The sequence below is a fragment of the Tamandua tetradactyla genome, chromosome 2 (assembly GCF_023851605.1).
Source record: "Tamandua tetradactyla isolate mTamTet1 chromosome 2, mTamTet1.pri, whole genome shotgun sequence".
NCBI lineage: Eukaryota > Metazoa > Chordata > Mammalia > Pilosa > Myrmecophagidae > Tamandua > Tamandua tetradactyla.
Window position 1 is genome coordinate 174,352,175 of NC_135328.1, and position 23,255 is coordinate 174,375,429.

Here is a 23,255-nt window from a genome sequence, read left to right on the forward strand (position 1 = left end):
CTGAGCTCCTATAGTCCCTAATATTGCACTGAGCATTCATTCATTCATTCATTCACTCACTTAAGAAAAACGCTCTATGCCAGGCTCCCGGCAGAGGGAAGAGCACTGGAATAAGTAGACAAATAAAGCATGACCCCTGTCTTTGAGGAGCTCAACTCTGGTGGAAAGTGCTCAGTTCATTTTTAGAAGTCATTCTTGATGGTTATATTTCTTAAAATTGTTAAGTTTTACAACACTCAAAAGAACTCTTAGAATCTCATGTACAAGTTAATTTAGGGGATTGTCTCTTTCAGATCCTCTGTGGGCCTGAAAAAAATTATCTTGTTCCTTAACCACTTTTTTCTTACATAGGAACTGTCATAGACCAATGAAACAGTACTGACACTTAGGGAGATTTTAGCAATTATCTAGTCCCCCTCCTCATGATAATAGATCAGGATAACATGATAATAGATCAGCAGATGGGGCTGGTAAGGGTCACCCAGTCAGAGCTGGGACTGGAGCTCAGCCTGGGGTTCTCAGCATCAGTTAATGGAAAGTTCTTCAAGACTGTGGATTTGGTGGGGTCTCTGAAGCTAAGTGTACAAAGATGCAGGGGAGTTCTCAGGGCTCTGATTTCAACTATTCATGGGCCTCCTTGCTCTGAGCTTTGGTGCCTTCTTTGGAACTGAGGTCAGTGGAACCACCTGTTGATCATGATTGCATCATGTCTGCAACAAAAGGCAAGTTCCAGACTCATCCCTTGGTCCTGTGGTTGTGAACCGATTTGTAAATAGGTTCTTTGAGGTGTTATTAGTTCAGATTTTCCCAAATTGAGTGAGGGTGGGCCTTAATCCAATATGGCTGAAATCCTTATAGGCAAAGAAAGCCATGAGAAGAGCAAGAAGCTGGAAGTCAAGGGAACCAGCAAGAGGAAGAAGAAAAAATCACCATATACCTTGCCATGGAACAGAAAAGCCAAAGACCAAGGATTATCAGCAACCAGGCCCACGAATGTCACAGTCTCTGGGAAGAAAGCATCACCTTCTTGATGTCTCAATTTTGAACTTTTTTCTAGCTTCAAACCATGAGCCAATGAAGTCTTGTTTAAGCCAAACCATTATAAGGTATTTGTTTAAATAGCTGGAAAACTAAAATAGTTTTCGGCATCAGAAGTAGGGTGTTGCTTTGACAAATACTTAAAAATGTGGAAGCAGCTTTGGAATCAAGTAATTGGTGGGAAGCTGAAGGAATTGTGAGGTGCTTGATAGAAAAAGTCTAACTGCTTTGAATAGATCATTGGTAGAAATATGGATGTTAAAAATACCTCCTATGAGGGCTTAGAAGGAAATGATGAAAATGTTATTGGAAACTCGAAGAAAGGCAATCTTTATTATAAAGAAGCAGAGAACTTGGCAAGGTTGTGTTCTGAAGTCAGATTAAAAGTGGAACTTCTAAGCGATGAACTTGGCTATTTAGCTGAGGAGATTTACAAGCTAAATGTGGGAGGTGCAGCCTGGCTTCTCCTTGTAGCTTATGGTAAAATGCAAGGGAAAAGGGATAAGCTAAGAACTAAACTCTTAAGCATAAAGGAATGAGCTATTGAAGATTTTGAGACTTCTCAGCCTATCCAAATAATATGCTCTATGACTAAGGGCTAGGTGTGTCTCTGGCAGGGACCTCCCTAAGCTTTTGGGAGGTGACTTTCCAGAGAACAGGGTTCCACATGAGAGTTTAACTGAACAACCCTTTGCTAAAGGTATGGCTGAACATGGGTCCAGTCAGACAACTCAGAGGAAATGCAGTTCCAGGACAGACTTGTAGAAAGTGCTTTTCTATGATGGTTTGAATCCTCTTAAGCTGCATGCAAAGCTGACAGGTTTTTGCACACTTTGTCAGAAGAGAATCACTGCCAGCCTGGACTGAAAGGGTCAAAGAAGGGACAGAACTGAAAGAAGAATGACTATAAGAGCAGAAACATGGAATAAAAGGCCTGGACCAAAAAAGATCTCCTTATGCCAAGAGAGCGGGCCCACCCATGTGTGTGGAAAGGTGCTGCTCACGTACTTGGAGGGGGCAGGCCTTCTGCCGTGGCACAGGAAGGGGCAAGCCTAATACCCTGCTGTTCAGAGAGATTGCTGCCATCCCAAGGCTCAAAGAGGATGGGGCCTTCATGCCAGTGTTTAGGAGAGCATGGCTGGCAAACAAGCGCTTGGGAGGAGTGGAGCTGCCACTCCATCAGGTCCAAAGGTAAAGCATCAAACAACAGATGAGTGTCAGATCTTGAGATCTAATTGAATATTTCCTGCTTAGTTTCGGATGTATTTTGGACCTGTGACCCCTGTTTAGCTTCCAGTATCTCTCTTCTGGAATGGGAATGTCTTTCCTATACCTGTTCCTCAATTGTATATTGGAAGCAGATAATGTATTTTCTAAAGTTCACAGGTTTATCAGACAGAGGAATTTTGTCCTAGGATGAACCATACCCATAACTGAAATTTGATGACTTCAGACTTAGCATTTTTCTAACATGATTTAAGGCTTTTAGAATACCATGATGCAATGAATGTATTTTGCATATAGGACAACTCTGTCTTTGGGGGCTCCAGAGGGTAGACTTTTAGGGATTGAATCATGCCCTCCACAAAAGACATGTTCAGGTCCCAACCCCTGATCCTGTGGATGTGAACCCATTTGTAAATAGGACTTTTGAAGACGTTGTTAGTTAAGGTGTGCCCAAATAGACTGAGGGTGGGCCTTAATCCAATATGGCTGAAGTCCTCATAAGCAAAGGAACCCATGAGAAGACCAAGAAGCTGGAAATCAACATAACTTGTTAAGCAGACAAGAAAAAAGAGAAAGAGAAAGGAAAAGATACCACCACATCCATTGCCTATGACAGAAAAGCCAAGAACCAAGGATTGTCAGCAGTCAGCCTCAGAATGCCACAGATTTCGGAGAGAAAATATCACTTTGCTGACACCTTAATTTTGTACTTCTTCTAGACTCAAAACCATGAACCAATAAATTCCCATTGTTTAACCCAACTGATTGTCTGATTGTTTTAGCAGTCAGAAACTAAAACACCACCTTAAATTAAGAGGGTAAAAATGAACTCCCTCTCTATCCCCATGCCTTTTCCTCATCAAACCATGAACCCCACTTAGTTCTTAATTGGTCAGCAACCCTTTCATAACGAATTCCCAGGAGGATACAAGGTTCTAATTTTGAGATTTGAATCATACCACCTTTTGATATCATTTTCCACCCAAGCATGAAATTACATAAGTAAAAGAGCAGTTCTGGTTTTAAAGGGAAATAACATGTTTGGACTCAAAATTAATCTGTTTTCTTCTATCACTATGGATAATTATAATATTTCAGTTTCCACCCAGATGCTGGTGGGAGTCTTTTGCCATTCCTGGGTACTGGGCTGACCTTCAAAAAGGGTCTCTGGGGAAAGGCAGCAAAGTGGACATGAGAGCTTAGACTTAGGGGCATGGCATTGATGATCAAAGCTCTGAGATCCTACACTTTTGGACAACAGTGACACACAGTGACCAAAGCGAAAGCCCAAATAGCCTAGAAAAATGAACAGGCCAGGTGAGCCTCTGTGGAGTGATAGAGCATAAACCTGGCATTGGGGGGTAGGGGTGGGGGCTCTGAGGATGATTCGGGCTCAGGCTATGATATGTGTGCATATGTGTGTGATCAGTTATTCAACACATGTTATTTAATGAAGCCCACCGTGTGCCAGGCCCTGTCCTGAGTGCTGGAAGGATGTAGATAGGCCCTGCCTATCAGGAGCGCTAATATATGGAGAAGAAAAGTATGTACCCATGCAAAGGTAACGAACAGTACCAAACAGCATATAATAAATGCTCAACTGCACATCAGATTGTGCCTTCTCTCAAACCCTCCTATGGTTCCCCATTGCCTAGAGGGCAATGCTGCAACTCCTCTTGCTATTGAAGACTTTAGTCTCCATTTTTACCTTCATTTACTGCCTCCTACCACACACCCTTCCACTTGCGAGCACCCTGTCCACCTCAGCCTACTTTGTGCCATTTCATGCTCTATGCTTCAGCCTGAACAAGTTAGCCATTCTCATACTCATTCCATTCTCATAGCCGTTCTCATACCTCCATGTCTTTGTTCATCTTTTTCCCTCTTCCTGGAATGTTCCCTCTGGACTTCTAGATGATGAATTTCTACTTCTTTTTCAAAGCCCAGTCCAAATATCATAGCCTCTAATTCATCATCCCCATTCTCCACCCAAGAGAGCTATTTTCTATCTGCTGAGTTCCTAATTGCATTTTGTACATACTTCTAGCACGGTGTGGTCTGTGATATACTGTAATGTTATCTTTGCATATCTGGCTTCTCCACTGGAGAAGGTGATCCTTGAGAAGCTGTGTCTTGCTCACTTTTAGATCCTCAGTGCAGGGCTTAGCATGGAGAGATGCTAAAAGAACACTGAATGTAATAGAATTATAAAATAAAAAACTGAAGGAACTCCTTGAAACCATCTATTTCAATTCCTTTACTTTATAGAAAAGTGAGACCCAACAATGTCCCAAACATTTGGCAAGCATTTGGTAGGGCAGGAGTATACCTACAAGGCTTCAAGGGGCAAGTGGAGTTTCAACTGACTTTTAAACAAAATGTAGAACTCAGATGGATGAAATAGAAAGGAGAGAGGGTATTCTATGTTGGTGGATAGGATGTGTGAAGGCAGGAAACAGGACTTATAAAGACATGCTCTAAGGCAATGACAAGGCCAGGATGTTTAGAGTTAAGGAGACAGTAAAGATAAGGTTAAAAATCAGTTTTACTCATCGGACACTCCTTAAGCAACTTTTCTATGCCAATCCTGTATTTGGTTCAGGAATTGCATAGGAAAATCAAATACATCATACTCGAAGTCTTGTGATGGAAACTGATGGGCAAAGAAAAACCTAGAAAATGTGTGCTGAAAATTGATTACAAAGTGCTGCATTAGCCTCAAGGAGGAAAAGGCTAATTTTCTGGGAAGTTGGCTTTCTAAAGGAGGTGTGTCTGGAGAGGTAGAGGAGAACACTATAGACAGAGACCCAAAGGTGAGGGGTGCATGCGTTCTAGTGTCTTTTATTCCTCTCTGCCCCTCCTTTAGTTACACAGGCTTTGTGCCTTCCTAACCACACCACCATACATACTCCTCCCTAGTCACTGTATACCTTCCATCTATGCCATCATTTACCACAGGCCTCACCTGTAGCCATACCTGGGCTTTACTCTCTAGGGCAAGCACACGCTCCCTTGCCCCCATAAAAACATACCCATCTTATGTTCCATGTTCTCTTTGAGTGTCAACAACCTCACCCCTCAATAATACATGAGTGGTGCCCTCTAATTTACAAAACTGTTCTCCAACCTCCCTTAAACCAAAGCCCGTGAGTCAGGGAAGACATGTATTCTCCCCATTTTGAAGATGAAGAAACAGAGGCTTAGGAAGGAAAGAGACTTATTCAAGATCACATTGCCTATAAATGGCATTCCAGGCCTATACCCCCAGTTGCTAATGGCTACTGAGGTATAGATGTTTCTCACCCATGCTAGTCAGCCTTGTCATGTGCGCAAGGGCCTTCAAAAAGTGTGACATTTCAGATGCTGGGGCCTAGGGGGATATACATTAAGGCATGGTGTCCCTTTTTTTGTTGTTGATATCTATCCCACTTTTGCTTTATTTATGACTCATCAACAATGAATGAAAATGGACAATCCAAGGTCAGAGCATGATGGGCCATAGCAAGGCTAGTTCTTCAACCTCTAATTCAAACTCAAACCAAGAGATATTCATATTTATGATATTTACCACTTTCTTCCACGTTAACATTTTATTTAGTAATTATTTTATACAACTGACTCTCCTATTAAACTGTAAACAACCTGAGGTCAGTATCAATGGCTAATTCATTTTTGTCACCTACAGAACCCATAGACTAATAAGGAAAAGAAGGTGCTAGGTACTTTTGTTCATGTTATTTCATTTAACCTCACAACCCATCTACAAGATAGGGATGTCTTATCCCCATTTTACAAATGAGACTCAGTGAAATTAAGCAACTTGCCCAATGTCACACCTCTAGTACATAGCCGACCTGAGAACTCAGTTCAGTTCTTTCTGGCTACAAAGCCCACTCTTTCCATTGCAGATAACTCTTAATCTATTGAATGAATGAATGAATGAATGACACATCAATTTATCAACCAACAATATAAAAAAAACTTATAGAAGACCCTGAATGAGGGAGAATGCAAGAATGAACAAAACTTGGTTTCTGCTCACAAGTTGTTCATAGTCTAGTGTGAGAATAAAACAGACAAGTGGGCAATGACTGAGCAGTGGTGTTAAGAGTATCATACTGGGTGCTGCATGCTGGGACACAGAGATGACCCTCCCCGTACAACCTTGTGGGGGAGACAGACCCATCATCAAATGTCCATAATGAGGCTTAGAACATTTATAGGAATACAAAGGGAACTGTAGAGGTCATGGTGTTTACGAAGGTAATGAGGGTCATCCTAGGCTATTGCTCTTCTATGTGCCTATCCTTTCCCATGGTGGAATGGGTTGAATAAATTGAAATGAGGATGGAAACATGGGCGTGTTGGGACTGTAGGGCAGTTAGGTTTTCTCCACAGCAGGAATGATATAATGCATCCATTCATCCATCCAACAGCCAAGGTTTCTGGTTTGAACCAGGCCTTAGGCTGGGTTCTAGGGACACAAAGAAGAGGAAGACAAGGCTCCTGCTGCTAGAAGGTCCCAGTCCAGTGGGAGATAGACCAGGCACACAAATGATTGCAATGCCGTGTGTATATGTGCTATCTTTCTTCTCTCTTTCTGCTTATCTCCTTCTTTGCAGGAAAGAAAAACCCCCTCCCTACAAGTACCCACTCCTGCGGGGCCCGGCCAGCAACTACCCCAGTGGCAAAGGGGACACGAAGAACTCAGTGAACCACAGAGACCCTTCAAACTCTTTTTAAAGACATGAAGTCTGGGGAGGTCTAATGGGAGCAGGAGTGTGCCTTTTCTACAGGACATGAGATTAATCACTCTTTTCTAGTTTCCCAGAGAAGGATTTGTAGGATAACAAATAGGCTAGTGAAAAGGAAGGAAAAAATGAGAAATTTCATTATTGATTTTCCTTTTTGCCAATGGGAACTCAGTTGTGAGCCTTCATATCCAGGCCAGGAACGAAATAGAAGGCTCCAACAAGGCCAGAGTACAGATGGTATTTTCCGCAACGTAGAGATCCTAAGAGGAAAACCCATACATCCTTTTATAAGAGGTTCAGGTTAGTCCTTTCAAAGCCCCTTTGCCTTTTTAAGTTATTTTGTTACTGTACATTGTTACTTTTTAGAAGAGACTATAGTTGTTTGCAGCTTTAGAGATGCAGTGCCCATATTTTCTCATTCAAAACAACAACAGATACAACCGAAAGACAAATGTATTGTTGGGAACAACGGGACAGAATTTTTGAAATCAGGGTGATCTTAGACATAGAATCTATAATCGCATGCTTCATGTTCCCCCAAGGCCCACCATGTAACTCCAGAAAACCCTTTGGAGAGCTATTTCTCTATTACCTGGGCACTTTAATTATTAATTGGGTAGTTAATTGAAACTTTAGACCTAAAGGCAAAAAGGGTTAACTACTCATTCCAAAAGGTATGTCATGGTTAAAATCTCCAGATCCCTGTTGTCGGAACCAATCAAAAATGTGGGCATTGATAACCTGCCATGGGTCAGCTTCGGGGAAGAGTGATTGCCAAAAGACAAAAGAGCACACCTAAGATGGGCAGGAATGATGAAATACAGCAGCAGCAATAGTAACTCCCAAGGTGGTACAAGTGAAACATAATGCATTTTTCTAAAGAGTCAAGTGTCTTTGCGTGATGCGGGTCCAGGGGAGTTTGTTCTCTTCCTATTCTAGAAGCAGCAGGCTGAGTCACCATGACAGCTTGCTAATTAAAATGACCCCCCGGAAATGAGGATTAGGAGTTGAGGGAAAGGAGGCAAGGCTCAAGGGAGATAGGACCTTTTAGCGTAAAGCTCCAGCCTAAATAGTCTTTTGGTTTGAGTTGGAGATTTTTTGAGGTTTGTTGCAAAAAGCAAGAGCAAAGCTTTTTCTCTCTTTGCAAGTTGGTTTTCAGAAATGATAACAAAGAACCATATGTTAGTTGGCTACAAATGTCATGTTGTATATTCAGCTCCTCCCCTGGGTTCTTGTTGCCCAGAGGAATAAAAATAAAGTGATTTGTGCAGCTGCTCTGTTCTTCTGGAATTCTTGGCACTTTTCCCTCTAGGTCTCCCACTACTTCAAGGAACCAACCAGCCAAACCAAATTTGGCGTAATCCACAATTTGATGTCAGGGACTCTGTCATCAAGATAAGGAAGAATGGTCAATGCCTGACTATCTGGCAGTTCCTATGTCAGAGTCCTGAGGAGTTTAGTTGACAGGTACCAGCTCAACATGAGTCAACAATATGTCAGGCCTTTCAGAAACGATTCTATCACTTTAGGTTGCATGAATAGGGGCAGGTTGCACAAAATAAGAAAGACAGTCTACAATTCATTTTTCTCTAATCAGACCACACTTATAATGTCCTGAGCATATTTAAAGAGCCTTTTAAACATTTAAAAAATGCTATTGACTCATCAGATCATAAGCCACACAGGCAGCAGGTAGGCTAGAGCAAGAACTTGGAGCCAGGAGAAAAAAACTGGAAGCCAAGTTTCAAATCCTTATTTTCCCTCTTAATGTTGGTGTGATCTTGAGCAAGTTACTCAACCTCTCTGAATCTTAGTTTCCTCACCCAAAAATGGTAAAGTTTACCTAGTCACAGTACTTGTGAAGATTTAATGAACTTTGGGTATGAGAAATGCCAGCAAAGTTGGTCAATAATTGGTAGCTTAGATCATTTGGAAGGTAACTGGGATGGTGCGGTGTCTATAAATCATTTCTAATTAGAAACGGATGAGGAAACCGAAGATGCTTATCCCAGGAATGAAAACTCAGAAGGAGTAGAAGTAAGAATGAAAGATTACAGTCTTCAAAAAGTTGAAGGCGCATAAAGGGACAAAAGAAGCAAATGTGTTCTGTGTTGTCCAGAGGTAAGAACCAGGTCCAAGGAAGGAGACTCAGTGAGACAGATCTCAACTCAGGATAAGGAAAACTTTCTGGCGAGTAGAGTTGTCAACCATAGAATGGGCTCCCTTGGTAGACAGCGCCCTCCCCATCAGCTGAGGTATATAAGCAGAGACTTAATGAACATCTGCAAAGGATGAAATTGAGGGGAAGAGTTTTTAGCACAGAGGTGAAAGAAAGCAGCAAGCCAGCTCCTGAATAAGCCCCAGACATCCGGCTCCACCAGGGTCCTTCGGCCTCTCTTCTTGCCTCCTCACTTCCTTCTCAAAGTAGAGCCATAAGTGGTAGAACTGGCCACAATGCCAGAGTTCCGTGCATGTCTGAGAAGAAAGAAAGCAAGACAAATACACAAAATGAAGGGGAGAGACATATTGGGTCTCTGCCTGACTTATATAACTCTCCACACTCAGTGTCAACTTTGTTCCCTGTCAGTCCAGGGAGTCAAAGATAGGACCCAAAAGATCAGGTGCTCTCAAAAGCTGTGATAGATATGCTACAGAAGCCACAGCAGAAGAGACTGACGATCTAGTTTGCTTTGTCTTTTAAGAGCAGCAGCAGCAGAAGGTCCGTGGCTAGGAGCTGTTGCCTATTTGAACTGGGGAGGGGGAGCATAGGAGAGCCAAATTCTTTGACCATAGGTTAACTGACACACCTGAGACCTGCCTTGGAGAAACATGAACCACTTTTCTGCATTATAAGAGCAGGCCTAACAATGGAAGTATGGGGTGATTACTATTGAACATCAATTCATACAGCTGCCAAATATTTATTGAACATGTACTACATGCCAAGCACTGTGCTAGACATCTTTGTATTTGTTGCCTTGTTTGATATTCCCAACAGTCACAAGAGGTAAGTATACTTTTTTTCCATTTCCCAGGTGAGAAAATTGAGAATCTTAAAGGTAAAATCCTTTGTTTGCATTCATATAGCTAGTGAGAACCCTAATTCAAACCCAGCTACCTTTCCACCACTCCACACTGGGCCTTCTCCGTTTGTCTCCAGGAAAAACCACATCAAAAAGGAAAAACAGATTAGATAAGTAAGCAACAGCCCCATCTAGAGGCGGTGAGTGGTAGGAAGCGGTGAAGAGAAACGTGCAAGTTTCCAGGCAGGGTATTTGTTAGGACTTCTACTGAAGCCCTCCTGCCTTCTTCCCATTTCTCATTCCCACACACCTGAGTGCCAGCTGTGCACTGTAGAATTCTCACAGGGCAGATGGGAAAGGGCTCATTTATAACTTGATGTGTAAAGCCTTCTAGATTTGCAAGACCTCTGGAAGCTCAGCAAGGTAGTGAGCCTAGGACCCATCCTGGCATCTCTGGGTCACTGACCCCAGGCATACATCCTAGTTCTGAGTCTGCCTCCTGAGCGCTTTAAGGATTGGAGATCCTTTCTCTTGCGGCTCAGCTCAGACATTGTAATATAACAGAAACAGCTTTGGCTTAAAATCAAGCAAACCTGTCAGTGAATCCTAACTCTTCTGTTAACTAGCTGTGTGGCTTTGAGCAAAGTATCTAACCTCTTTAAGCTTCAGGATCATCTGTAAAATGAGAGTGATAATATCTACCTCCCACAGCTATGGTGAAGATTAAATACGATAACATCTATTAAATGCCTGGCACAGAGTAGAACTCTGTCTCCAAACCACCTCCCCTCCCTTCTGCCCGGGCTCCCACTTGCATGCTGGGGTTGGAAATCCCTTTCCTTGGAACCAAAACTTTTCTTACCCCCAGAGGAAGAGCAGCCAGAAGTACCAACCCTTCCCGAGTAGAGGACAGGAGTGAGAGAGGCACCCAGGGAAATGACAGTCGTGCTAAGAGACCAGGATCGGGCTGGCCGCTGAGTCTTACTCATCGCTGCGGCCTTCACACTTAGCAGAGGACGTGTGTGTTTTCACTGAGTGAGGAATGAATAAATGATTGTGGTGTTGGGGTGGTTTGGAAGAGGATTAAGGCCTTGGACCCTGGAAGAGAAGGAAAGAGGCACTGCAAATCAGGTCTCTGAGCAGATGGGAGGACAGTGTTGGAGACAATATTCACTCAGCCTGGATTGAGACAGAAATGACAAGACTAAAAAGAGAGGAGGTTATAGGTGCTGGAAGAAAATACCACACTTCATTAAAAAAAAAAAAAAGCAGCAAACGAAGCCTGCCAGGATTTTTATCTTATTTTCAGTGGACATACATCTAGGGGATCATCTCTACAGAGCAATTAGGCTGATAATCTGTGCCAGCTGAAACTCAGAACTTCACAGAAGCACTCGTTGTTAGTTCTTCCTACTTCACCACACTCATGGCACATGTTGGAAATGACTTATTTTCCCTATTTTGCAGATGAGGAAATTGAGATCAGTGCAATTAATTACTTGCCCATGGTCCACAGCTGGTAAGTGACCAAGGCAGGGCCTGGGCACAAACCTGACTCTGTCATACCTTACTGCCTCTAGGCTCAACTGTAAACCCCAAAACTAAGCCTGGCCAATCCAGAAATTCATCCCTATGATGCCTGTTTTAGTTCTTCTCATGTTTAAAATTCAATTGTCCCTCAAAGGTGTGGGTTTTATTGTTGGCTGATCCTATGTCAATCTGGAATCCAAATCTGCTTTTCTCTCTGGCATCAGCTGTCTTGGTTAATGTCCTCTTCTTCCACCAAGTTGTCCAGGCTGGAAACCTTGCCTCCTTGCCATCTCCCCACAGAGCCAACTAATCACCAAAGCCCATCATTTCTGCCTCTGTAATGTGTCTGCTTCAAAGCAGTATATGTAGTGACTTGGGGGTTCAACAGACCTGCGCTTTAATCTTGCTCTGTCACTTGCTATTTGTTTTGTGAATCATTTAAAGCAGAGTTTATCTTCCCCATCTTTAAAAGGGAAAGTAATACCTATTTGACAGGATTACTGGTCATTTCTCATCCTCTCCTTTTCTCTCCCCTTTCCATTCTCTCCCTCCTTTCCATTCCCACCATCATCTCCCACCTGGATTGCTGAGACAGACTAATTGGTCTCTGTCTCCAAATGCTTTCCCACTGACCCATTTCTTCCTCAGAAGCTTCTGGGATCTTTATAAAATACAACCTCATGCTTAGGACGCCTCTTCCCAATCAATTATCCAAACCGAGAACCTGGATATCATCATGCTTGCTTGTCTTTTTCACACCCCCCTTCTGTTTGACTGGCAAATCCTGCTGGTTCTGTCTGATCAGTGTCTCTCATATCCGTCCACCCTCTCTGTCCCTCTTAACCAAAGAAAATTCTTCTTATCATTCAAGATTTGTCTCTAATGCTCCAACTTCATGATGGCCTCCTGAGTCTCATCATCTGCAATTAATTGATTCCTTTTCTTGTTTCCCCAGCACATTGTTTATTCATCTATCAATTATTTGCCTCAGATAAGTCACCTCCCCATGATCATTTAATTTCTTGAGAGCAGAGATTGGGTCCTCCCATCTTTAGACTTCTAAGAGCACCTAATAAAAGTGCCAGATAGGTCAGGGGCCTCAAAATGTAGCAGAATAAATGGAAGAACGAACAAATCTCAAATCCAAAATACTATCCTGACCTTGCCTGATAACTACAACTTTATCTTCTGAAAGCACTGACATCCTAAAGAATCCCACTGCTTGGACTTCTTCCGGGACTCCCTATTACCTGCAGAATTAAGTTCTAACTCAGTGTGAAAGGCACAAGGTATGGTTGAACACTCTGGACATGAGTCAGAAGGCCTACATTGTTTTCAAAGTATCCATCTCCCAGGAGAGACAGAGGAATTAGGTTTGCTTAGTGCTCCAGTTCTTTTCTGGAGGCCAATTCTTTTTCAGAGCCCAAGGCAATTAGACCATTTTTCCTATAACAATAACAACAACTATTGCTGCTGCTGCTATTATTGCTACTACCACTCCTGCAACTATTATTGCTACCACTGTTAATCTAATATTGCTGCTGCTGCTGCTACTACTACTAATCCACTCATTATTACTACTATAACTGCTGTTACTACTACTGCTACTACTACTGCTGCTGCTGCTTCTACAGCTGTTGTTACTGCTGCTGCTGATGTTACTAATAGTACTACTACTGCTGTTGCTAATCCAATACTACTGCTGCTGCTGCTCCTGCTACTGTCCCTAGTAATACTACTACTGACACTACCGCTGCTACTACTGCTGCTATTGCTAGTCCATTACCACTACTACTATTGAACTGCTCCCGCCACCACTCTTCCCCGCCTGAGTGCCTCCTCAGCTCTAGGCCCCGTGCTGGTTGCTTTGTCTTTCATGATCTCCTATGAGCCTCACAACCACCCTATGAAGAGAGGTTAACTAATCTGTCCAAAGTCTCAGAGCTTGTGAGTGGAGGAGCCAGGAGGTCACCAGATCCCCATGTTTGCATTCTTTCCATTTCTCCCACCACCTTTTTATATCCAGTCTTAAAACTGAAAATGCAATAAATATTTAATGCTGGTTATAAAAAGCTTCTGCTTCAGAGAGCTCACTGGTTCTTTTTCTTCTTCTCCTGTGCCTGACCTCATTTTGCCTTATTCCCCTGAGCCTGGCTTCAGGCATTCTTCCTTTGCAGCTGGATGTCCCTGCCTGTCTTCCATGGCTGAGTCTCTGCCTGTGAAACAACTGCCCTGAACTGATTGTCTCAGGCAGAGTGGGTGCCATCCTCGGAATTGTAGCAATGAGAGAGATGTTTGCCTGGAGATCAGTAGTGGGTGGCACAGTTGAGGCCCAGATCCTTCTATTCACCCATCCCACTTCTACATTATAAAACTGATGCTTTGCCATCAGCTAGAGGAATTCCTCCTACTAAATAACCCAAAGACTTCCTCTTCCTCTACTGTCACGCCACATCTCACCCGCCACCCCCAGGGTTCAAATGGTAAAATCAGAAGGGTTTATGAACACTGGTACATTGGATTCTGCTCCCAGCTCTGATATGCCTGGCTATGTGACTGTAAATAAATCTCTTGCCATATCTGGAGTTACTCCAGAGCTTTGACTTTTATCAGTTTCTTACTCATTGAAACGGGTGTAATCCTCACCCAAGCCACCCCTGAGAGTATTGTGGGGATCAAATGAGAGAGTGAATGGAAAAGTGCAGTGTGTTGAAAAATATTTCCTAGTATTTTCTACCCCTTTCCCAAGACCACATAAAGACTCTTACTCCATCTTTGCCTTCAACCTGGATAGTTCTATCTTTAATTCATGCAGCAAAACATATTAAACATCTTGTGTGTGCCAGGTACCTCTCCATTTCCCTCCACCGCCCCATCCCCACCTATCCTTTGTGAGCCCTCCTTCAGAGACCCCACACACACACAATGCTCCAGCCTCAACGAGATCCCCTCCTCTGGGTTTCTAGAGCACTGCCGTCTAACCATCTCATGTGGCACTTACCAACGGCCTTGAAATTCACTTTCCTTCCTTTCAATTCTATCTTCCCGCTCAACTTTACATTTTCTTGGGGTGAGATGATTACAGAAGGCAAAAGTCGTGTCTTATTTATTGCGGGGCCCAGCAAGGCCCGGTAGAAGTGGCCACTCAGCGAGAGTTTGAGGCTATGGCTGCAGCTTCTGCTGCTGAGAAGGACGAGAATGAGGAGGCCTGCTCTAAGCAGAGCATTTCTATGACACTGACACTGACACCTCCTCCCTCTCTCTCTCTCTCTCTCTCTCTCTCTCTCTCTCCCTTCAGGAATTTATAAAGTAAGAGCAAATGCTCCATTTGTTTTCAAGTGGAGTACATCTAGCATATCATCTCATATGGGAAGTTGACAAACTTTCAGGCTATGAACATCCATGGGGTGAGAAATAAAATGGAGAGAGATAGGGAGAGACTGCAAAGGGTGAGAGAGGTAGATTGGCTATGGACTTGAATACGTGTGTTTGTACTAAGGTATTTGAATAATATGTGAGTCTTTTAATACTAACTTCTTTATGTTTGTGTGCAGAGTTGTATAGTTCGATATGCTTGTGTGTATATTACTGAGTATTAGACAACAGACAGATCATTGTCAATTCTAAGCACATCTTTACATCGACTAATAGTCAGAGATTCCGAGTTCAGTTTCTGTTTGAAATTCTGTCTAATCTCTCAACACTTCATCCATATTAATGGATCACCCACTCTGCCCCAGCCTCCCTTCCCAGGGACTGTTCCCAGTAGGATGTCAAAGCCACATCTCCTCCTTCCCAATCCCCAAGAAGGCTGATCCCAGCCAGGTCAGTGCTTCTGGGGTGGAGACGTGCGGGACGGGGGCAGGGAAGCTCACCAGGAAGCCCTTGTTTCTAACTCTGGCCACAGGAGATCTCATGTTTAGGTCTCTTTCCTGTATTTCAGGCTTTTGTTCCCGTCTACTTCCCTCTCTCTCCTTCTTCAGGCCAGACTTGACTAAAGGTTGAAAAAACAACTGCTGGTGTGATGTTATGAGGAAGGGAGAGGGGCTCTTAGTACCCACAATGCTCTCTAAATTGCTCCCAGAAGGCTGAAATTCCATGGTTTCAGAATGTTCATTTATATTCTGTTTTAAAAGCACTCACCGAGGGCCTGTTTTAAGCCAAGCTGAGTGCTAGATAGTGGTGGAAAGGGGAGGGTGCATGATTATGAAATAAATATTGCATTGCTCTCGTCCTCTGAACAGCCCTCAGGGAACTTTAGATTTTGGCTTTGTTGAAATGCCAATACACAGGGTAAGGACTTTCAAACATTAAGCATTGTTAGTCAGGCATGTCTTAATTCATTCTTCAGTAAGTTTAATATTCATTCTTTCTTTCTTTCTTCTGTTCATTTATCCATCCATCCTTAGGGAGCCCATATGGCTTATTAGAAAGAGTACTAATCCAGAAGCCTGGATTTAAGCTGCCTCAGCAGCTGTCATCTTCCCACACTGACCCTCAGCCCTCAGTATGTCTCACATGCAGAATGGAATTAAGAGTGATTGCTCTTCCAAGGTCACAGAATTACTTTAAGGATTTTCAGGGAATGTGGATATAATCAGGAGAAGGAACTAACATTCTCTGTGTTTCTATTAGAGGCAGGCATTATACATCTCTGTTCCCACAGTCACCACATAGGAGGGGGCCAGAAACACGTGAAGACATCAGAAGCAGGAACAGGGGGCTAGAAATGATTCATCAGAGAGCCAGATCTGGAAGCAAAAGTATCTGGAATCTAATCCCAGTCTACTCCTAGCATTTATATAAGTTTAGGAAATTCACATCCCACCCTACCCCCTGATCAGTTTCTCTATCTGTAAAATGAAACTGCTGAGGTAAGTGATCACTAAGGACTCCTCCAGTTCTACCATTTTGGGGTTCTTGGAATCTCCCCCTTGGCCAATTCCCCTCCAATCCAATTATGCCCATGAAATATGATCTCATATTTGTCCTCATACACATGTCAGATTGCGAGACACTACTTCCGTGGGCAGGGTACGTAGATATTAAAGTTACATATTCAGCTCAGCCACAGTGGTAGTGATGCCTGCTTCCCAAAGATTCTCTCTGTCCTCAGACCTGATGCTGAACCAGAGACCTCTGGAGAGATGAGACCATCTGGTGACGTGAACCTTGCATACAGGAGGCGCAGTGCTGCAGACCTAATTAACATCACTGTATTATAGGGTCCACGGAGCATGCTTGAGCTGCCAGAAAGAATAAATAAAGCAATTATTATCTCAAATGTTGGTGTATAATGTAATCAATAGACGTGTGTAATCAATCGACATGCGTCTTATTTACCATACTTTCACTGCACAGACCTGCTATGGCTGCTTTAGTCTCCACGAGAAGACACACCCTTCCCAAAGGTTTCAAGGGTGTGCATTATAAATTGCTTGTGCAGCAGCTGGAGGAGAATTAGGACTCTGGATGTTGTAATAGGTTTGTGCCGAGAGGGCCATGGGGCAGGCATAGGAGCATCAACTCTGGTGTCTGACAGATTTAGCTGAAAGTCGTGCTCTGCCATCATGTGGCTGGCCACCATTTCTAGGAGCTCCAGTTTCTTCACTCATAAAATGAGGATAGTTAATGCCTCAGTAACAGGAAGGTTGTGAAGAATAAATGAGATGATGGGAATATAGTCCCTACCAAATAGAGGTGTCCTATCCAGGGTAGCTATTATTTATTAGTCTCATTCACGTTACTCTTGTACTCAGTATTTCCAAGGTAGGTCAGTCAAGCCAACACCCAGGCACCCACACTTGTAAGATGTTATCCCTTTTTTAAATGGATAATGAGGTAACAGATTCTTCATCAACAGCGGGTAGCTATTAGTCTATCTCCAGCAGTTTCCTCTTCCATCTCATTATAGCATCTTCAGTCTTTCCTTCATTCATTAATAATGCTTACAATGGTACCATCCTTTGGGTTCTTCCAAAAGCAGAGACTAGTATAAAGAACTGGGAGCAAGTTGCTTATTTGGGAGGTGATACTGGAAATCAAACCTGAGAGAGAGGCCAAAGTGAAACAGGGCAGAAAGAAAAGCCAGTAAAGGGTTTGAAAGCCAATTACCACTGAGAGGAAAGAGGTCCCAAGCCCTCTAGAGACTTTCTTAGAAACAGCTTAAAAATACACTTCAGAACTGTCTCACCAGAGATTAGGGATGCTGATTTGAGGGTTACCTTCCTAGGTATAAACTTTCTTTTATTGCAGTCTTACTAGGTGCACCTTACCTTTAAGCCAAGGTACATTTAATAAGGGATGCTGGCCAAGTAAATGGACCTGTCCCCCACAACCAGGCAGCAATCAGGTGGTCGGAGGAGAGGTGGGATGGGCAGCACAAGCATCCCCTCCACGTGGGCACAGGAGGGTGGCGTGAGGAACAAGTGCCTTGTCTTTGCCATCCCAGGGCTGGGAAGTTTGTTAGTCAGTGCCTGAGTCAACTCGGAAAGCTCTAACACAGTATCTACACAGAGTAAGTATTCAATAATTATCTGCTGAGTGGAAGGATGGATGGATGGATGGATAGGCATATGGAGGGATGAATGGACATATGGCTAGATAAATGGATTTTTGATAAATGGATTTTTCTTCCTTATAAGAATAATTTCTATCTACAAATGGGGAGAAGGGTAAGTGGAAATTTGGAAAGGTTGGCTATCAATGGAATTTGATGTACTGGGGTAATGCAAATGGGGCAAAGGCAAGTAAGTGAAGGAGTCCTCAGAGGAAGTGGGCCTCTGTGGTCATAGGCCATTGATGCTGGTAACAGGGACAGAGTTGGCCGATGTTGGCACTCCAACTTGGCATTGATACCACAAATGCAAACAGGAAGAGCAAGTGAATCGAACATGCAAAGAAAAATAGTCTCAGATTGGGATCAGAGGTGGAAGGCAATAACCTGGAGCACAGACTTAAAGGACCTCAGATTTAGACCCTCCTTAGGCCTTTGCAAAAATCTTGCCCTTACTCCCTATCAACTATTATGCAGAAAAGCTGAATTTCTCTCAACATTTAATACAATTAATTACAAAAAAGGAAAATAAAAGCAAAAGGTTTGAGATTGTATATATATTTCGTTTTTAGGCATCTTTTTTTTTATTATAACTGAAATATTTAAGTTAACATCTATATCTATTTTCCTTTCTCCTGATCATAAGCATAGTACTATTTATATGGGAAATTTTGAAATTTGGAAAATAGAAAAAAGCATAAAGAAAATAACTCTACTACCACGAGAGAGAAATAATATTAACTTTTTAAAAATAACCTTTATTTTTAAAGCAGTTTTAGGGTTACAGAAAAATTGCACAGAAAGTTCAGAGCTCCCATATCCTTCCCCTCACATGTAGTATTAACTTTTGTATATTTTATTTATAGATTTTTAACAAAATTTACATTTTAAATATTTTCCAAAATTGTGCTCCTTAGAAGGACTGTATAATATATAATTTTCATGTATGTTTCTCCATGTCATTGAATACACTTTGAAGAAAGTTTTTTAATCATTGTGTAATATTACATTATGTTATACAGATAAACAATCTATCTACCTATTTCCCTCTTTTTGGACATTTAGGTCACTTCTCATTTTTTGCTATTATAAATTATTCTGGCATAAACTGTGCTGGTATAAATTGTGTAAAACCCTTCATGGACAAAATGTCCTTTAAAATTCCCTAAAAGCCTAAGAGGTGAGTACTAGATATATTTCTTTTTTTAACAGATTAGGACACTGAGGATCCAAGAGGAGTTAATGACTTGTCAAAGGCATTGTCTTAGTTTGGGTTTCCCAGAAGCAGAGTCTAAGATAACAACTCAGGTGCATGGGGTCTATTAAAGAGGCCATCTCAAGAAATACTGGTAGGGAAATGAGAAAGTGAGAGAATGACGGGAGGCAGCCAATGAAAGATTCATTATCAAGCAAATCACCACTATGGATAACCAACACTTCATCCTGTTGGGGAAATCTGAGAGCCAGGTAGCACTCATGTCTCAGAATATTCCGTAGGAAGGGTAAGGAAGCCAGGGTATTTTTCACCAAGTGCAGTCACTCTTGGTTGAGTCTGCTCCTAAGTGACATTGAAGCTGTCACTTCACTTTTGGACTGTTGCAGGGCAGGGGCGGGAGGCAGGGAGACAGGAAAGCAGGTTTTGGCAGCCACATAAAGGTAGTTGGTGGGTGAGCAGCATTTGCTGCGATGGTGAGGATGGGGGTAAGGGTGGCACTGACAGAGATCACTGTGGTCACATAGATAGTAACTGTCATAGCTGAGATTTGAATGCAGCTGCAATTAGTTCTTCAGAGAATCAAAATTTCCCTGTGAGTTTGGGTGAGTCACTTCATCTCTCTGAGGTCCAGGATCTGTTAGAGATAGCGCTGTCTTCCATATACTCCCCAATATCTTCCAAAGCACTGTCATAAGATGACAGAATGGATGTGTCAGCACATTGAATAACAGCAAGGCATGGTCTGTTTAGCATTACATGTAGGAATCACATGAGGCAGCCATTCAATGCTTTCCTGACCATAGCTAATTAAAAGGAATTAATAGAAGATGGGCCAGTTCCCTGAATTTATTAGATGAGTCATTTTCTAGATTAATTACATACTATGCAGTGTACACATGGCTCATTGAAATACAGCATAAGTCCTTGATGAACTTTAGAGCATTCCAGTTTTCTGGCGAGAGGGAGACAAACTCACAACTGCTCATCTCTATGCACTGACAGTATCCAGGACTGGATTCCCCCAGGAGTGGTTTAATTGCTCCATAAGCTTCAAACTCAAGGGCTCCTCAATGCTAAACTCCTGCTCCTGGTGAGCTGTATTAAAGTAAATATGATAAAGATGCCAGCTGACATATTTATTAAATATGTGGGTCCTTATGGAGCTGGTTTGGCTGCTCATACCAAAGAGATTCCATGTGGGAAGTCAATACAGCTGCAGCCCTCCAAACCAATTTAAAATTATGCTTAAGTATTCTGTTCAACATTAGTGACCATTCCCATCAGGTGAGTAGGAATCACAGGGCAAGACACATGGACATTTGAACCCTAGTCTGCCTGACCTCAAAATCAATACTTAGTCTATAAAACCACTATGTGCACTCCCTAGTTGAAGATGTTTTAAAACTTCATCAACTATCAAAAGTAAGTGTGGATTAGTTTCACAGAACCATTCCTATATGGCAGTTACCAAGAGCAAGATTTCTGCATTCAGCCCCTGCCTCATCAGCATTTATCTAGAGTTTTCTTTTTTTTTTTTTGGTAGCATGGTACATGAGCTAATAATTCAAATATTTGGTTATGTAAAATTAGTATGTTTACTCCTGGGCACTATTGTTATAATTAAGTAGCTTTCATCAGGTAAATGATTATGCCAACATCTCAACATCTGCTATTAATGCCAGGAGATTTACATATGTTTTTAATTCTCAAGACAACTTGAGGAAAGGATTACATTTCCCCTTTTATAGAGGAGGAACACAAAGAGTGGCATGCCTGGGGCCATATCACTAGTAAGTGGTAGAGTGAAGATTCAAACTCGTGTCTGTATAGCTTCAAAGCCCAAGCTCTGTGAACACCATGACACTGACCCCAAACTTCTAGGTGTTCCCCAGCCTCAAAATGCTGCTTCATAAATGGTGAATGTGTCACAGGGATTCCAGATCCTCATCTCTAGCCTGACTCCATCCCAGAAATTTGGACTCATATAGTAAATTATCTACCAGCCATCACAAAAAGAATTCTTGATCTCCACATATTTCCTTATCCTTGCCCCAGGTTTCCTCCCCTTTCAATCTTTACTATCCATGCAAAAGCATTATCATCTATCCAGTTGCTCAGGTCAAAAATTTCGTTGTTATTCCTGATGCTTTATTTTTGTATCTTTCATATCAAACACATCAATAGATCTACAAAGTATACCCTAAACCCAACCACTTCTCTCCATCTCCATTACAGTCACTTTAGAGCAAGCCATCACCATCTACTGCTTGTGTGGGTACAAAGCTTCCTGACTGATCCCCTGCTTTCCCTCTACTTCCCTTGCAATCCCTTGTCCACACGGAATCCAACTTGCTCTTTTAAAAACATAAATCATATCATTCCTGGCTGAGAACGCTCTATTGGTGTCCCATCAACCTTAGATCAAAATGGGTGCATCAAATTCTGCATGTCTTAGCATGGCTCCCATAAGCCTACATGATGTGGTCCCTAACCACTTCTCCAATTTCAACTCCCACCACACCCCTCTGTGCTCTTCTTTCAGAGGCCTTCTTCCTGTTTCTCCAACATGCCACATTCATTCCAAATTTAGGGCTATTACACTAGCTGTTGCCTCCTCTGGTTGCTTCTTACCTGTATCCTCTTTAGAGGGTCATTCCCTGAACACCCAACACCAACTGACTGTGACTACCCAGTCAACTCTATCACAGCACTGTGGCCCCACGGTCTACTCTAGCACAGAAATGTAATACTAAGGCACCCAGACTACTTGACACTTTCTGCTTTCCATCTTCTGTTACCATGATATCACCAATACAGTGGACCAGTGAGATGTTCTATGGACTGTCTGAACATCCAAGACCTCTCCAGACTATGTTGTGACAGAATGGAAAAGTTGATGTAACTCTGAGGTAAGTCTGAATATGTACTGATATCTTAACTGAATGCATTTGCTTCTGATTCTTCTTTCTGATGGAGATTAAAGGAATACATTTACCAGATTAATTTCTCATACTAAATGCCAGAGGTTGCTCTGATGTGTTCTAATAAATATATCACATCTTGTACAACTGCGGCAATCAGGCTACCATTTGGTTACATTTGTGTTAATCCATCATCTTCCATCATAATCATCTGCTTTTGTCCAGGTGCCAGACTAGTGAATTAAATGGGAATGTGATAGGGACTACCACCCCTACATCCTTTAAGTCTACTAGCTACCATTCCACCAGAATTCAGTATTGCTTTTTATTTATTATCTTGTTGGGGTGGGATACAATTTTAGGGGCATCCACTTGCCCTTTCCCATCATAATCACTTTTGTTCCACATATCAGGAAATGAACATGAGGTTTCAACCAGCTGCTAAGTGTATCCATCTCAAATATGCATCCAAGATCCAGGGAAATGACCATATTGGATCTACTCTGAGGTGGATGTGGGCCAGGGCTCAATTTATTCTTGGCTTCCCTAAGCCTCCACTCTAACAAAGAAACCTATATTTGGGGGTTCCTGGAAACATGTCAGCTCATCCTATATTCAGCAACCCTCAGAATATCTGGGAACTCTCTGGTATACATTGCCCTGGAGAATGGCTATATGTCCCTTTGGAGAGAGAGTGGAGGAAACATTACTATATATATTCGCTGGGGTGTTGTAGGACCTGCCTTCACATTTAGTCAATAAGCTCTGGGTTTAAGAACTGGCTCAAGTCATGATTTTTTTTTCTTCTGGAAGCTGATATCAGCCTCCCCCTTATCATCTCTCAATCTTTTTTGGTTAGGTAAGAAATACCCTCATTGTCTTATCACTTTGCACAGATCCTTGTATAGTAGGACCACATAGCTGGCACTTTGGTTTGGCTCCCCTTGATATAATCACATCTACCTTCCCTTTGATGGTTGTGTTAAACCT

At 42.4% G+C, this 23,255-nt stretch overlaps 1 protein-coding gene across 3 annotated transcripts in view; it reads left to right on the forward strand.

Moving 5' to 3' along the window:
* LOC143674264 (BEN domain-containing protein 5) overlaps window positions 1–16,847 on the forward strand; it is a 1,810,590-nt gene extending 1,793,743 nt beyond the window's left edge. Inside the window, exon 13 of one of the 3 annotated variants that reach the window (XM_077149723.1) lies at window positions 16,689–16,847. In XM_077149723.1, coding sequence (XP_077005838.1) covers window positions 16,689–16,797 — 109 coding nt within the window. In that variant the 3' untranslated portion in view covers window positions 16,798–16,847. Of the gene's footprint in view, window positions 1–858; window positions 1,049–6,887; window positions 8,318–16,688 lie in introns of those variants that run through there. The other 2 variants (XM_077149722.1, XM_077149726.1) reach the window with 2 other exon arrangements.
* The last annotated feature ends 6,408 nt before the right edge of the window (window positions 16,848–23,255 follow it).